At 42.7% G+C, this 15,818-nt stretch overlaps 1 protein-coding gene across 1 annotated transcript in view; it reads left to right on the top strand.

Annotated features, from left to right (window-relative positions):
- Positions 1 to 214: 214 nt before the first annotated feature.
- Positions 215 to 15,818, top strand: part of USP46 (ubiquitin specific peptidase 46) — a 40,962-nt gene continuing 25,358 nt past the window's right edge. Inside the window, exon 1 of the mRNA XM_087963560.1 lies at positions 215 to 793. Coding sequence (XP_087819686.1) covers positions 758 to 793 — 36 coding nt within the window. The 5' untranslated portion in view covers positions 215 to 757. The remainder of the gene's footprint in view (positions 794 to 15,818) is intronic.

Consider the following 15,818-nt stretch of genomic DNA (forward strand, 5'->3'; position numbering starts at 1 on the left):
CGGCATATAAGTCTAAGCGCTATTGCTATGGCATCTCTAGGCTGGCCTGGTGGGCGGGCCTTGCCTTTGGCCTCCCCCCACCACCAACTTCTCCCCTCCCTCCCGCCCGCATTAGCGTTCAGCGCCGCCATTCCCGAGAAGCGTCGCGGCGATTGGTCGGCGTCCACGTCACCCACGGGGATTGACCGCCCGTTTCTCCCCCCACTCCACCTGCAAAAAAAACCCCGCCGCGGCCGCCGCTGTCAAAGTGGATCCCGGGCGCTGCGCTGCCATGGAGGGACGGGAAGCGGAGTGGCCGCCGCGAGGGAAGGAGGAGGAGGAGGAAGCGGCGGCGGCGGCGGGGAAGGAGGAGGAGGAGCGGGAAGAAGGGGAAGAACGGAGGAAAGCGGCCGAGTGAGAAGCGGGGCAGGGCAAGGCAAGGCACCCGAAGCGCCTCCGCAGCGGAGCCCGCGTTGTGCGCGCCTCCAGCCGCCTCCTGCCGCCGCCTCCGCCAGCTATGCTGTGCCCGGCGCGGGGCAGCTGATCCTCGCCGGGCCAGGCCGATGCCCTTCGGGCGCCTGCCGCCCTCGGCCTCCTCTTCGTTGCTGCTGCTGCTGCAGCCGCCGTCGTCCGCCTGCGGGGCTGCTCCTTCTCCCCCCGCGCCGGCTCCTCTCCCGCCTGCGCTTCTCCTCCTCCTCCTCCTCCGGCCGCGGCCATGCCGGCTTTGCCCTTCTAAAGATGGCGGTGGGCGATCGCTGCTGCTGCAACCTTTAGACTCATGACTGTCAGAAACATCGCCTCCATTTGTAATATGGTGAGTGTGGCGGTGGCCCCGGGAGGAGGAGGAGGACGGAGGAGGGGGGGCTGCTGCGGGCCCGGGAGGACGGAGCCTGGGGGCGGGTGGCTGGGCGTAATACGGCTGTTTAGAGAATATAGAACCCCGGGGTGGGAAGGGACCTCGGAGGTCTTCTAGTCCAGCCCCCCCCCGCTCAAGCAGGGGAGCCGAAACCCACACCCCACCCACCCCCTCAGCAAAGTACCGACTGCCCTACTGGTCGTCCTCGACTTACAACCACGGAATTGCGGCCGTGAAGCGGTTAAAGCGATCCCGGGTCCTCCCCCGTTGACGGTCATTATGCGGAACCGGGGTGCCTCAGGGGTGGTGGGGGAGCCCTGGGTTGCTGCTAGAAGGATTGTAAATCAAGAATTACCTGTATATTCAGAAATCCACAGGGACTCCTCATTTTATGACCACAGTTGAGACGAGAATTACGGTCGTGAGGTTGTTTCTGTCGTTAAAGCGATCCCAGCTCTCCCCATTACAGTCATTATGTAGAACGGGGTGCCTCAGAGGTGGGGGGGGGGAGGCCCGGTTTGCTACAAGAATGGTCATAAGTTGAGGACCTGCTTTTGTGCATCCCCAGGGAGTCCTTGACTTATGACCCAAATTGATATTGCTGGTTCATTTGTTACAGTGAGTTTTGTCCCATTTTCTTGTGTCGGTTGTTAAGTGAACCACTGTGGTTGTTAAGTTAGGAACACAGTTGTTAAATGAATCTGGCTGCCCCATTGACTTTGATTGCCAGAAGGTTGCAAAAGAGGATCACGTGACCCCCACCCCCCGGGACGCTGTGCCTGTCATAAATGTGAGTCAGTTGTGCCAAACATTTTTAATTTTGATCCCATGACTTTGGGAATGCCGCAACGGTCATAAGTGTGAAAAAATGGTTAAAAGTCACTTTTTTCAGGGCTGTTGTAACTTCAGTCACTAAGCAAACTGTTGCTGGTTGAGAACTAACCCTCTGAGTCATTTAGTGACCATTCAGAGTTACAACATCACTGAAAAAAGGTGACTTATGACTTATGACAATTTTTCATAGTTACAACCTTTGCAACATCCCCGTGATCACGTGATTAAAATTCGGGTGCTTGACAGCTGCTTCATATTTAGTGACCGTCGCATTGCGACCTTCTGACAAGCAAAGTCAATGGGGAAGCCAGATTTCACAACCATGCTGCTAGTTTAACAACTGCAACTGATAGAATAGAAATAGAAATAGAATTATTTATTGGTCAAGTGTGATTGGACACACAAGGAATTTGTCTTGGTGTAAATACTCTCAGTGTACATAAAAGAAAAGACACATTTGTCAAGAGTCAAGAATCATAAAGTACAACACTTAATAGTCAAAGGGTACAATAAGCAGTCAAATCATACTAGGAAACAGTCAATTGTAAATTGGAAGGATACATGCAACAAAGTTACAGTCATACAGTCACAAGTGGGAGGGGGTGGGTGATAAGGACCGGTGAGAAGATTAATAGTAATAGTAGTGCAGACTTTGTAAATAGTTGGACAGTGTTGTGGGAATTATTTGTTTAGCAGAATGATGGCATTCGGGAGAAAACTGTCCTTGTGTCTAGTTGTTCTGGCGTGCAGTGCTCTATAGCATCATTTTGAGGGAAGGAGTTGATACAGTTTATGTCCGGGATGTGAGGGGTCTGTAAATATTTTCACAGCCCTCTTTTTGACTCGTGCAGTATACAGGTCATCGATGGATGGAAGGCAGGTTGGTAGTAATTGTTTTTTCTGCAGTCCTAATTACTCTCTGAAGTCTGTGTCTGTCTTGTTGGGTTGCAGAACCAAACCAGACAATGATAGAGATGCAGATGATAGACTCACTTAACAACTGTGATTTCCCTTCACAATTGTGGCAAGGCAGGGTCGTCTCATTGAACAGCAGAAATGTGGGGCTCAATTGTGGCTGTAAGTTGAGGACTTACCTGGACTGGGCACTGGGGGTATGGAGCTGCAGTCAAGGAGCTGGGATGCAAAAGACAGCAATTTCCCCATTGGTCGAATGCAAAGGTTTCCAAGATAAAAATAAATAAATAAATAAATCATGAACTCAAATTGGACGGTGCGCTTTGACCTCTGCCTCTGCTGCAGAAGGAGCTGACCCCAGACTAGCAATTGGGGTGAGGCAGGAAGGTGGATTTAATTCCTCTTCGTTTTATGAAATGGCTCCAGGCAGGGTTGAGCCATTTTTTGTTTATTTATTTATTTTAAAAATTACACCTCTCTATTTACATTGTTAACAGTATTGTGTCATCAATAATACATATATTTACATTTATTCCTATATATTAATCCTTATTCCCAAATTCTGCCTACTTATACCATCTATCCCAAGGGTCGCCAACCTTTTGGACCTCAGGGACCACCAAACTCATAATTTTAAATCCCAGGGACCGCTAACCGGTTTTGTGGACGTGGCCTAATTTGTGAGTGTGTTTTGATGTTCATGTGACTGGCTGGTTTGGTGTTCATGGCTTGTATGTAAATATTATAAATATTTATATAAATATTGATTTTTTTTAATAAAAAAAGAGCAACTTTTACCTAAAATCAGGCAAAGCAGGCAGGCAGATTGAGTTGCTCACAGAATCACAGATTCACTTAGAGATCTGGGTTTCTGCCATCAGCTAGCTCAGTCTGCACTGCTTCAGTCCTACGGAAGGTTTGGCTCATCTAAAGATTAGCTAGAAAGCAAGAAATGCAACCATTTCCTGCTTTCTAGCTAATCTAAATCTCCCGGCACAGCAGAACAGCTGATGGTCGGAAAAAGGAAAAATAGCAATTTAGCAGGAAAGTTTGCCGGGTAAGGAGTGAGTGGTTGGGGAGGGTTCCCACAAGCCATGTGGGCGGCACAGCCTTGATTAATTACTTTGGGGGGTGCTCTTGGGGTGGCATTTCTCTGCAGACCACCAACATTTTCTCACGGCCCACCAGTGGTCCCCGGCCCACCAGTTGGCGACCACTGATCTGTCCCAAACCATGTAGTATTCTGATTCCACCTTGCCTTTCAGTTCTGTTGTAAGTTTGTCCATCTCAGCACAAGCTAATATTTTTTGTATCGACATCTCTTCGGATGGTATATTTTCTGATTTCCAACCCTCTGCAAAAACTGTCCTCACCGCTGTTATTATATGCAGTATGATGTATTGGATTTGTTTGCTAAATTTCCCTTTTTCACATGTGGTGGCAATGCCCAAAAGCTAGAAAATATTTGGATGAAGATACAAAGATGGTTACAGGAGATAACGGAACACCAAATAGAATTTAAACCTGAAATATTCTTATTGGGAATAATTAAAGGGAAACTTAGCTTTTTTTTTTTATTGCCCCTGGCTCAGACTTCACGTTTTGAATATCTGCTCCCCATCATCAAGATGCTCTCCACTCTCTTTTTCGTCCCTTTTCAAATTAGAAACTCCTGAATTTTGCAGCAGGAAATGTCCAAAAGCTTTGCTTTCGAATGGATGAATGGAATAATGAGTCAAGGAGGGCAAGATGCGTCCTGAGAAAATTAGTCACTCTTTAATGACGTGCGGAGTTTTGAACGGAGAGTTTTGAGTGGCATTAGAGTAAAGCGTTAAGCAGAATGTTGAGAGGTTGTGTTGTGATTTTGGAAACTTACTGGTGCATTAAAGAACTTGGATATGTAATGCCGTGGCCTTTCTTTTATTTGGGAGCAATTTGACTGACTTTCAGATGGGTGAACTTTGGATTCCAAAAATTCCCCAGCCAGCAATTCAGTTCAATTTTTAATTTTTATAAATATCTCAAGGCGGTGAACATATCCTGCCCACCTTTTTCCTCCTATTTTCTACACGACAACCATTGTGTGAAGTGAGTTGGGCTGAGAAAGAATAAGTGGGCCAAGCTTTCAGGGCTAAGGCAGGACTAGAACTCACAATCTCCTGCTTTCTAACCATTAAAACCAGCATATTGTAGTTGTCCTGGATTAGGCCTACCACGTAGGGAAATCTTAGTCCTTAACCTTGATTAGCATCATCTTGTTTTATTGATGTCCAGTAACAATCGGAGAAGCCTGTGTGGATCTTTAGCAATGATATCTGGCTGTGATAAGACTTCTAATCTGAGGCAGTATCAAGTCCAGAGGTTATTGCTAGGAAATGAACACAAGACTGGCGTCCTCAATCTTACAGAAATGCAAACATTGGAGAAAATGGAAAAATACTCTCCGGCTATCTGTGATGCAGTTGAAAAATGGATGGTGGAATGTATAATTAAAAGGGACCAGTGGAATAAACAGGGGTGGGATTCTACCAGTTCCCACCTATTTGCTAGAACTGGTTGTTAACATTCTAAGCAGTTTGGAGAACTGGTTGTTAGAAGAAATTACTGGCCTAATCCTGTAAGGAAGGCAGGAAGGAAACATTCTGGTGTTGCTTACAGAAACTGCCTCTCCATTAACCCTTATTACATTCTTGGCAGGACTAGACTTCCTGTCTCTGGAACTTTTCTGGAGGTTTTTTCCCCTCCTTTGCTGGTACTTTGCTTGTGTGGAGTGACTATTTAAAGTTACAATGGCACTGAAAAAAGTGACTTATGACCATTTTTCACACTTACGACTGTTGCAGCATCCCCACAGTCATGAGAGGCCAGACAAAGAAATGCGTGCCTTGATGTGAGTGATATTGAGTTGGCCACGCCCAGCTAATAACATGACCACCAAGCCATATCCACCCAGTCACATGACCACCAAGCCACGCCCACCAACTTAGCCACGCCCACAGAACCAGTTGTTTAAAAATTTCAATCCCATCCTTGGGCATAAATGTGATTGTACATCGGGATTAGCCTCAGAACTGTTTATAAACAGAGAGCGTAAAACTGCATTCTCTTCATTTTGATTCACTATTGAGCCATTTGTGAAATGGAATTGTAATAGTGTCTGTAGTTGTGGATATGTTCACAATCACAAGCAGGCTTGTTTCAAAAACAGGTTTTACGGTGAGTATTCAGCTACCTAAACATAGCGTTTGAAATCACAATCTTAATTTTATATCTAGAATTATCCTATTTTAGGGTTATGCTCCTTTCATCCAAAAGTATGTTGATGCTTCTACTAGGAAATTAATAAAAATATAAGGCCAGCTTTGGCCCTCAGTCTGAATTCTCAGACTCCCACACTTGTATCTAGAACCAATTCATTGATAACTTTTTCCTGTTTTTGGAATTATTGTGAATCACAGCATATCTGAATATAATGAAAAATATACTTTGGGAAGCCAAACCGTAAAAGTATTTACATAATATTTTTCCTGTAGCCTGAAACCTCTTCTCTCACAGTAATCTTATGATCACTTTAAACAATGGTGGGTTATGGCTTGCCAGCGCAAATATTTTGCTTTTTCCTTAAATAGGCATCTGTTAACTATAATACAACAGAAGCTTTCATAGACTAAAATCCATTTCATCATGTGTATGGTTATGCTCTTACACCTCTTGCTCATGTCTTTCACATACACATGCGTGCAAGTACACAAGGGTATACAAGCACAAACACATAAACAAGCCATAGGAGAGGAAAAAACCAGTCAAATGGGAGAATAATCTGTCAGATTGAGTATAAAGGCGGAGATACGCAAAATAACCATGACTAAAAGGAGTAAGATAGTGCCTGCAGGCAATCCTAATATTTCTGGTAGAACAAGCATGCAGATTTTTGTTTGAACATAAATGGGTGGAACCTAATGTGACGTGAAGTACAACAATAAGTGAAAGTTCCTGCTCACGAATGCTATAATTATAATTTGGCTTCCATTTTGCTGCTGTGCTCATACTATACTTATGTCTCTGGGAATTATCCCAGTTTTATAGTTGGGGAGGGGATTAGGTGTTTAATGTAATATAATTGATCATATAACGTATAATATATATCAACTGAAGTACAGTAGATTCTCTAGTCTAGGCCACACAGGTTTAGGATATAATATATTTGTTGATTTTTAAGGGGTTGTCACATTACTCAAAGCCATTCAGAAATATCACGAGAGGTTTAAATAGAATATATTCCACTCTATTAGCTCAGCAGAGAGAAATCTGTTATCACGATCGGCTTTATCTTTGGCTTTCCCGATTTCATGGACTTTTTTTGTCCAAGATTCATGTTTTGTGTTTCTGGCTAGATAATTCTAGGAGTTGAATGCACCTATCTTAAATTTGCCATGGTTATGAAACACCTTCTTAGGGTGCTGACCTTGATCAGAGGTCTCCAAACTTTAAGACGTGTGGACTTCAACTCTCAAAATTCTCCAGCCAGAATAGCTGGAGAATTCTGAGAGTTGAAGTCCACACGTCTTAAAGTTGCCAAGTTTGGAGACCCTTGACCTTGATCATAAACATCCTTCTCTACAGGTGTCATGCCCCTGTCAGAGTCTGAATCTGAGGAGGAAGCCAGATAGCTAACAAGGAATGGGAGTGTGGCTCCGTTGACTGTGAAGGAGGCTGGGGAAGGGCAAAGTAGGGCTGGGCAGAGCAGGGAACAGATAGAACAAGGGAGAGGGAGTTCAGAGGACAAACCAGACCCATCCCCTCTTCATCCTAGGGCACACAGGGAGGAACGGAGAAGAGAGCAACGTGAGTTGCATGGCTTATGGGGGAGGAAAGGGCCCTGATTCCCTTCATTAGCCATAGCTGGGAAGACAGCAAGGCAGGCTGCATGCGACAAGCTGCTGGGAGCAAATGTGACTTTATCCTGTGTTGTCGTGGCTTATCTATATTCCTGGCGTCTTCCCAACTGTGTGAGTTTTGCCGTACTTTCAAGTCTGAAATTCTTGCTCCTGCCCTGCTAAACTTCAGTTTGGCTTGTTTGGACTTTAAGTTACAGTTTGTGTTTACCCTGTTTTGGACTTAATTTTCTGCAGTCAAAGGCTGTTCCTGGGAGAGTTTTTCTCCAGCCAGAAGGTAATCATGGACATAGGGGGCAAAGTTAGAGATAATAAAAGGACTCTTATTGCTTATCTGACTGTGTTGCCTTCGTGCCATGCCCCGGGTCATCACAACAGGGTTCCTTGTTCTTGTCTGTATATCATCAGTTGCAAACTGTATAATCCTGGTGCTTTAGTGCTTCAGTGTCTCTTTGGTGTGCCTGGCAGTTTTACCACAGTAAAACAGTCAACTTTCTTCTTTTGAAACAGAAGAACAAAACCTTTGAAGTGGTAGAAGGACCAAAGCAGACTTCAAGGCCTTCCAGAAGGCCAATAGGATACGTGTGCTATAATCACACACATATCAGTGTATAAGGTTGCATGTAGATTTGAGTGGAGATACTGAATGTTCAGAGCAAGACCCAAGTTTGATGTAAACTCTAGGACTAGTTCATACCTTCTTCTCCTCTAGCGTAGAAGACTTTCAGATGTGTAGAGGTAAGCTTCCATATCTCCTCAGCCAGTTTGCTGGAATTCTGGGAATTGAATTCCACCCATCTTAAAGAGAAACATTGGTGTAATAGTGGATTAAAATTAAGACATTGTGGGACAGAAATGCCTTTGGGTAATTGGATTTTTTTTGGCTGACTCTGAACGAGCTGTTATTTCTCAATGTTTCATCCCTTTTTGCTTCTATGAGGTGGCACTGGTTGTTGTTGTTGTTTTTTTTAATCTGCCGTAAAGGGTTGTACTAAAGCAGCTTTTCCCCAGCCTGGTTATCATCCAGGGGTATTGAATCTATAACTCCCAGAATTAATAAGCCAGTATTAATGAGATCATAGATCATTCTAAGGAAAGGGCTATCGAAACTTAACTGGACATTATTAGGCCATGACTAAGTTATTCTGTTGTGTTTAGGGGAGCGTATGCATTGTCTTTTAATTTGCCCAGTGTGTATTAAATTGGTGCAAGAAGAGAAAGACAATGTAATTATGAAGTGTTATTATTGTGCAGTCAACACAGAGCTGTTGAATTCCTTTCTTTAGAAATTTTACTGCACTTGAAGCAGCCTCCAGAAAAATGTTTACTGTCTAGACATTCCTCGGGAAGGTGAGAAAATCACTGTTGTCATCATTGTTATGTTTATAAAATTTAGCTGGCAGAGGGATAAGAGATGGATGCTGAAGCAGGGCAAATACTAAAAGAGTTTAAGCACCCAATCAAGTATTTCTGGCTTGAGTATCTGGTTGGTAGAGTATTTTAGCAGCTGAAAGATGACCAACCACCAGGAAGTACTCCACAAAAACTGGATGTTCTCTTCCCTAGAAATCATGAAGCAGTGAAGGAACAGTAATAGTAACAGAGTTGGAAGAGATCTTGGAGGTCATCTAGTTCAAACCCCAGCTCATGCAGGAGACCTGTACCATTTCTGACAAATGGCTGTCCAGTCTCTTCTTAAAAGCCTCCAAGGGATGGGGCACCCAAATCTTATGAAGGCAATTTGTTTGTTCCACTGGTTGATTTGTTCCCACTGTTAGGAATTTTCTTCTTTCGTTCTAGGTTGCTTCTCTCCTTGATTAGCTTTCATCCATTGTTTATTGTCTTTATTCAATTTGTTACAGCCATGACAGACTCTGAGCAGAGTTCAAAAACAATGAGAACATAAAACCACACAGGCCAGATTAAAATTATCTTGCCCTGGCAAGATAATAAAGTTTAACAGAGAGGGCCTGGATCTCTTGGGGAGGGAAAAGTATATTTTATGAACATCAGATATTTTTTTGTACTAGACTAATTTTAAAATTTCCACAACCTTCTTTTTTGCAAAAAAAATAAATCTAGGAGGAAATCAACGAGAATAATGAAGTAGTGTGATGTTATCAGTGGCTTCTATAAAACTGAATTCAAATTCAGAGATTTCCATATTATACTTAGTGATTTCCCAATAAGACTGTTCGGCCCTTGTAGGAAGAGGATTGGAGAGATTGTATCAGTGGTGGGATTCAAAAAAATTTACTACTGGTTCTGTGGGCATGGCTTGGTGGGTGTGGCGTATGGATACTGCAAAATCTCCATTCCCTCCCCATCCCACTAACCTGCTTTCCAGCTCTGTTCTCCTGTGCAGGGCAACCAAAGAAGACCCAGCCAATCAGCTGGGACTCGGGAGGCGGAGAATAGATGGGGGTGGGGCCAGTCAGAGGTGGTATTTTCTGGTTCTCCGAACTACTCAAAATTTCCGCTATTTCTGGTTCTCCAGAACTGGTCAGAACCTGCTGAATGCCACCTCTGGACTGTATGTATCACAGTGTTCCATTGTTCCTTGATTATCATCTCTTGCAATGTGTGTGTCTTTCCATCACACATAAACTTCCAGTTTGTTACCGTGTTATGTGATTGCTGAAGATCAGGAAAATTATATTTCACTGTTACCAACAATCTCCTCTTGAAGAAATCTGCATGCCTTCCCCATTACTCTCTTCCCTTTGGAATCGGAACTATACCTAAACGTCATTTATTGGAATTCAGTGTAAAAATGTCAACATACTACCATTAGTTTCTAATGGCATCTCACATGTTACAGCTACTTGGGGGCTAAGATGAACCATTTGTCCAGCTTCCCACCAGGCACAGCTGTAAATCTCATGACATCTCCAAACATATGATCCCTTATTCAAGATTTGCTCTACTCGACAAAAAGCTCAAACAGAGTACTACTCGGCAAAAATTAGTCTCTTTGCTGCAAACAAGAATAGAGCTGAATAAGCACCGAAGATACTGCAGTACACAGAAGTCAAGGCCTATAATAGGACTGGACTCTAGGAATTAAAATCTAGACTTTTTCCTTCCACTTTTCCAGGAGAATAGATACTTGGCTGTTCTCTTGATGGCTTTAGAAAGCATCTCATCTATGTTTCTCATCTATGATCTAACAGTTTTCTCTACCCTGGGAAGCACTGATTCCTGCCTCAACAGGCTTGTTCCTACAGTAATGTTTGCCATTTCTCTTGCCCGCGATAAGAATATAAATAAATCCCATAATGTTTTGTATAAGAGACCTAAGGATGGAGTGTTGGGCCTTTGAGATAGACCAGACCAGAGAAGCCAAAATTATGAATGCTAATACTACTTTTATTATAAGGTTATTGTAATAGAATTTTGCAAAGTCTGAATGCATGTCCCAGCCCCTCTCTGTTCTGATCAAGGCTTCCTGAGACCATAATTAAGCACACGCTTAGTCCAAACAACTCTTGTTTTATTTCAACGCTGGGAATGATGTTCATTCCCAGCCCATAATGAGTCCCAAACAGTCTCTCGAGATAAGCACCCACCTTTCTCTCCTTTGAATTGCTGCCAACAACCAATGTGCCAAATTAACTGTAAAAAAAACAACCAAAGTACAAAGTCGACACAGAGCTTCAAGGTTTAATCCGAACAGAGTGAATGACTTTGCTTCCTGCAAAGGTTTCTCTACCTTTGCACCTCCTTTATACCTTAGGGGAGGGGCAATCACCTCCAAGCCTTACTCCCGAGTCGCCCCTTTTGTCTTAATTGTTCTTGCCTTCTAGAAGCTCTACGCACACCACACTGGGAACTGGTTCCTCTGCCTCGCTGCTGCCAGACTCCGGAGGCTCCAGAGTCAGCACCCCATTCCCAGTTAGTCCTGGACCCACCTCTGCATCTGATGCAGGACCCTCTTCCAAGTCCTCCCCAGATTCTCAGACTGGTCCCTGTTCTTCCCCACTGTGCGATTCCGCTGCTGTCTGCACAGGATGCCGGTGAACCACATCACTCTCACTTTATGTTTGTGAGGACTAGAGAGGGTCAGGGCTGAGGCACTATCTCAAATTACATTTCTGCCTTGGATTTAAATTGATATTATCCGACTGCTGCCTTATTTGCGACCCTTCCTCCTATTAAGGTTATATGGAGCCTCTGAATTTTCCTCTCTCTTCCTTGTAAGAATTCTTCCAGCTCAGAAACATCCTTAGGTCCTCCTTCATGTGCTGCATGTCTAGAACTTAGCAAACCATATTTTTAATAATAATAAAAAAACCTGAGGACTGTGAAAGCCATTCTAAAGAGATCTGTTTTTCTTTAAGGACTTGATGGTTGTTTTAGAGCTATGTTTTGGGTTGTTCTTTTGTTGAATAATCTCTTAAACTTCTGTTCATCACTCAGGGAATTCATTCATGCATACAGTTTTGCCATGCAATTCTGTTTCTGCACTAAACAGCAGAAGTGGAATGAATTAAGCCAGCCTGGTTCTTCTACCAGCCAATTCATTCACCTGCATCCAATTCTGGATTCTTTGTTTCTTCCAAGCTAGTATGTAAAAATAAAGTTCACTGTGATTCTTTTGTATGAATGGGAAAGATAGAAAGAAACGTTATTCCTAATTGCATCCCTTCCTCCTTAAAAACCAATCTCTTTCTTGAGACTTTTTTTTTCTTGCATTATAGTGCCACAAAAGTGAAAAACGTGTTTTCAAAATTAGCAGTCAAGTCTCCAGATGTAGATATTTGTGTGTTGTGTGGTGTTGTGTAATATAGCCATTCAAAAGAAGAGAGAGGGGCACCCAGAAAGGGAACACTTAAAAAGAACAATGCTGCAAGTGATCAAAAGGAATGAAATAATAATCTGAAATAGCTGCAGTGCCAGAAAAGCTACGATAATAAGAAAAGGAACAAACGAAGATAGGTTGACTTAGATTTTGGTATAGTTTAAGTTAGCTAATGATATAAATGGGACAGAAATGGAAGAAAAGGATGCTAATTTGCAATCCTGCTCTTAGGATAGATAAAAATTTCCAGAGGAGTTGTCATAAAACTTTTTTTTTTTTTTGGACGGTATAATTGGATCCATTAAATATTGTCCACAGTTGATGATTATATTTCCTCCAGGTCAAAATCACCACAAAGCAATGACAGCAATTATGCCATAGAAATGAACTGTGGTTCTTTTGAAGGTGGATCATTGTAATAAATGCAGCAGAAATGTCTAACAATGGCAGTTAGCCTGACTTCATTAGCTGCTGTTTTTAGATTATTATTGTTATTTATTATGATGATTATGATGGTTATTATTATAAACTTTTATTCATTAAACATGAAACTCAGTCAGCTGAACATTTAAAAATGTATCACAAATATCATTGACCGTGGCTCTGATGGTTGATACTGGTTGCTGCCAGCATCCTAGGTACCAACCATGTATCTTCTTAAAATGTGTGTTGTTCCGAGTAGCGCAGTCCAGTGGTAGGATTGAAATAACAACCGGTTCTCTGGCTGGGTAGGTATGGCCGGTTGGTCATGTGACTGGGTGGGTGATATCACTCATCGCACCTAGCCCTGCCTCTTGACCACTCGCCTCAAAGGCAGAGGTACGATTCAGCCGGTTGGGGCTAATCCCACCACTGGCTGGCTCCACCCCTGTCCGTTTTTTGGCGGTGCTTTTCAGGGCGTTTTTCGGGGCATTTTATGTCAGGTGTGTTATGGGCCAGATGTCTATGTATTTGGATCCAAAAATCCCACAGGATCTTGACTTGCTAATTTTCAAGAACTTTGTCAATTTTTGTTGTTGTTGTTATCGTTGATTTATTATTACTATATACAAAAATAGAAACTTCTATATGCCAGTTTTTAAGTTGGTGTTGGCCTTCATTGGCATTGAGATCTTCCCAAGAATCTAGGGTGCTGTAATGTATTAGCATAATATATGCACGGACCTGGCCTTTTGTAATTGACAGATGGAAATTTTATCAATGCACAGATATTTTTAAGTGCTGTCCAAGAATTTTTGGTATGGCATCTAGAGTGCTGATAACCATTAGAATCACCACAGCCAGTTTATGCCATAATCTTTCAATTTCTCAGATCTTGATAGTTTGGGATCTACCCCAAGTCTTTTATTGTACTATCTCCTGGTATGGCTGCATTAAATTATCCATACTTTCTCCTTTTCAACTATAGTTAAATATGGTGTGTAATAAACGAAGAAGTTATCGGTTTGTATTTGGAAACCCCACAATATTTTAACCTGCTCATTCTTGACTACATTTTCAACTCTGACATTCCGATCAATTAAATTTAACCTTCATTGATGGGAAAGTTATTGTTTTTACAGATAGAATCATTTTGGCGACTGTGTTATGTCATTGTTAAAATCAGTTTGTGTGATCCTTTTGCACAAACTGTTCGAATTAATACAATCAGGGCCGGAACTTAAAAAAAATAATCAACAAATAATTTGTTGCTTCATTTCTCTGATTCATGCCAATTAATGATCATGTTGTGGAACATGGCAACCCAACTATGATAGTCTTATATGAAGCCAAGCCTACGAAGAATATCCACAATGGGCTGTTTTGGTGTGCTGTCAGCTCATTGAAGTAGACCAGGCTCAAAAATCAACCCCACAAGTGGCTAAAATTACTTTTACTGAGAGTGGCGATAATAACAGAATCTTGCAAGTCTTATTGTATTGTACCTCATCCTCCTTCTAATGCTAGTTCAACCAATTGGGGAGGTGCTGTCTGAGCCCATTCCAAATACTATCTAACAGATAACAGATAATCAGAATTGGAAGGGACCTTGTAGATCATCTAGTCCAACCCCCTGCCCAAGCAGGAGACCCTACACCATTTCTGACCGATGGGAGTCTAGTTTCTTCTTGAAAGCTTCCAGTGATGAAGCTCCCACAACTTCTGAAGGCAACTTCCGTTCCATTGGTTGATTGTTCTCACTGTCAAAAAGTTTCTCCTTATTTCCACGTTGGATCTCTCCTTGTTCAGTTTCCATCCATTATTCCTTGTCTGGCCTTCAGGTGCTTTAGAACAGGGGTCTCCAACCTTGGCAACTTTAAGACTTGTGGACTTCAACTCCCAGAGTTCCTCAGCCAGCAAAGTTGCCAAGGTTGGAGACCCCTGCTTTAGAAAATAGCTTGACCCCTTCCTCCTCTCTGTGGCAGCCCCTCATCTTTTTTTGTGCGTACTTAAAATATGTCTTGACTCCCCACTTTGGACTGGGCATCACTCCATCAAGGTCCTCTTCGTTACTTTCTATATGAGGCCAGGTGTGACTTCTAGCAGCTGTGGCTGGGAGGGGAACTCAGCAGAATGAAGATTATATAGTTTGAAGATAAGCTGTGTAAAGGCTTTTTTTCTTGGAACTACTACAAGCATGGGTGCCCCATCAGGTGCAGAAAATCAAGATCCTGGCCAAAACATTGCAACTGAACTTCCATCCAGTGGGTTTTTAATGTGTCAGCGGCTTAATTTTTATTTTTTTACCTTCCCTTATGGATGGGCCGGGTTTAGCACATGTATTTGTTTCTTTTCTTTTCTTTTTTTTCAATTCAGGATAGAGCTGGCAAGAATGACACATGTAAAAGCTTGGGTAGCCTAGATCTGACAGATCCTTTCTGACAGCAAAATGAAATTTAAAGTGACACATGACATTGTATTATGAGCTCCCACCTACAGGCAAGTTGGTTTTATTTTTTTTTAAAGCAGCCTGAACGCTTTCTGCAATTATCTGGTTTCACTCTCATTCTGCCCTTCAACTCTTCTGAAAACATTCTCTTACTGGGGAGGGGGAAAAAAAGTCAGAGTTTCTCTCTTAATCTAAGCAAGAGTGAAAACCCTCCCATTCCCCTTTCTCTTCCCTTGCAACTTAAGACAAACTAAAATAGTAGACAGGAAACAATTTGATAAGATTACAAAACTAAATAAACCTGGATAGCATCAGTAAAACTGGGGGAGTGTTTATTTTGGTGTGTTATTCTGGGAAATGATTGATGGCAGGTTAATGGATTTGGTTGGGGAGGGCAGGCAAATAAACCAACTTCCTTAAGCGATTTATTTCAGTTTCTTTCTTCAGAAAGAACAGATCTCGTGCTCTCCTTCCGATTTACAACTGCTGGCATTCCTGTGCGCTTTATGGTTATGGCACTGGCACTTAGACTTATATGCCACTTTATAGTGCTTTACAGCCCTCTCTAAGCAGTTTGCAGAATCAGCCTATTGCCCCCAGCAATTCGGGTCCTCATTTTACCCACCTCAGAAGGATGGAAGGCTGAGTCAACCTTGAGCTTGGTGGGGT

Source organism: Notechis scutatus, chromosome 4, assembly GCF_049901735.1.
Source record: "Notechis scutatus isolate UNSWTSFEM ecotype Mainland chromosome 4, rNotScu1.2, whole genome shotgun sequence".
Lineage (NCBI taxonomy): Eukaryota > Metazoa > Chordata > Lepidosauria > Squamata > Elapidae > Notechis > Notechis scutatus.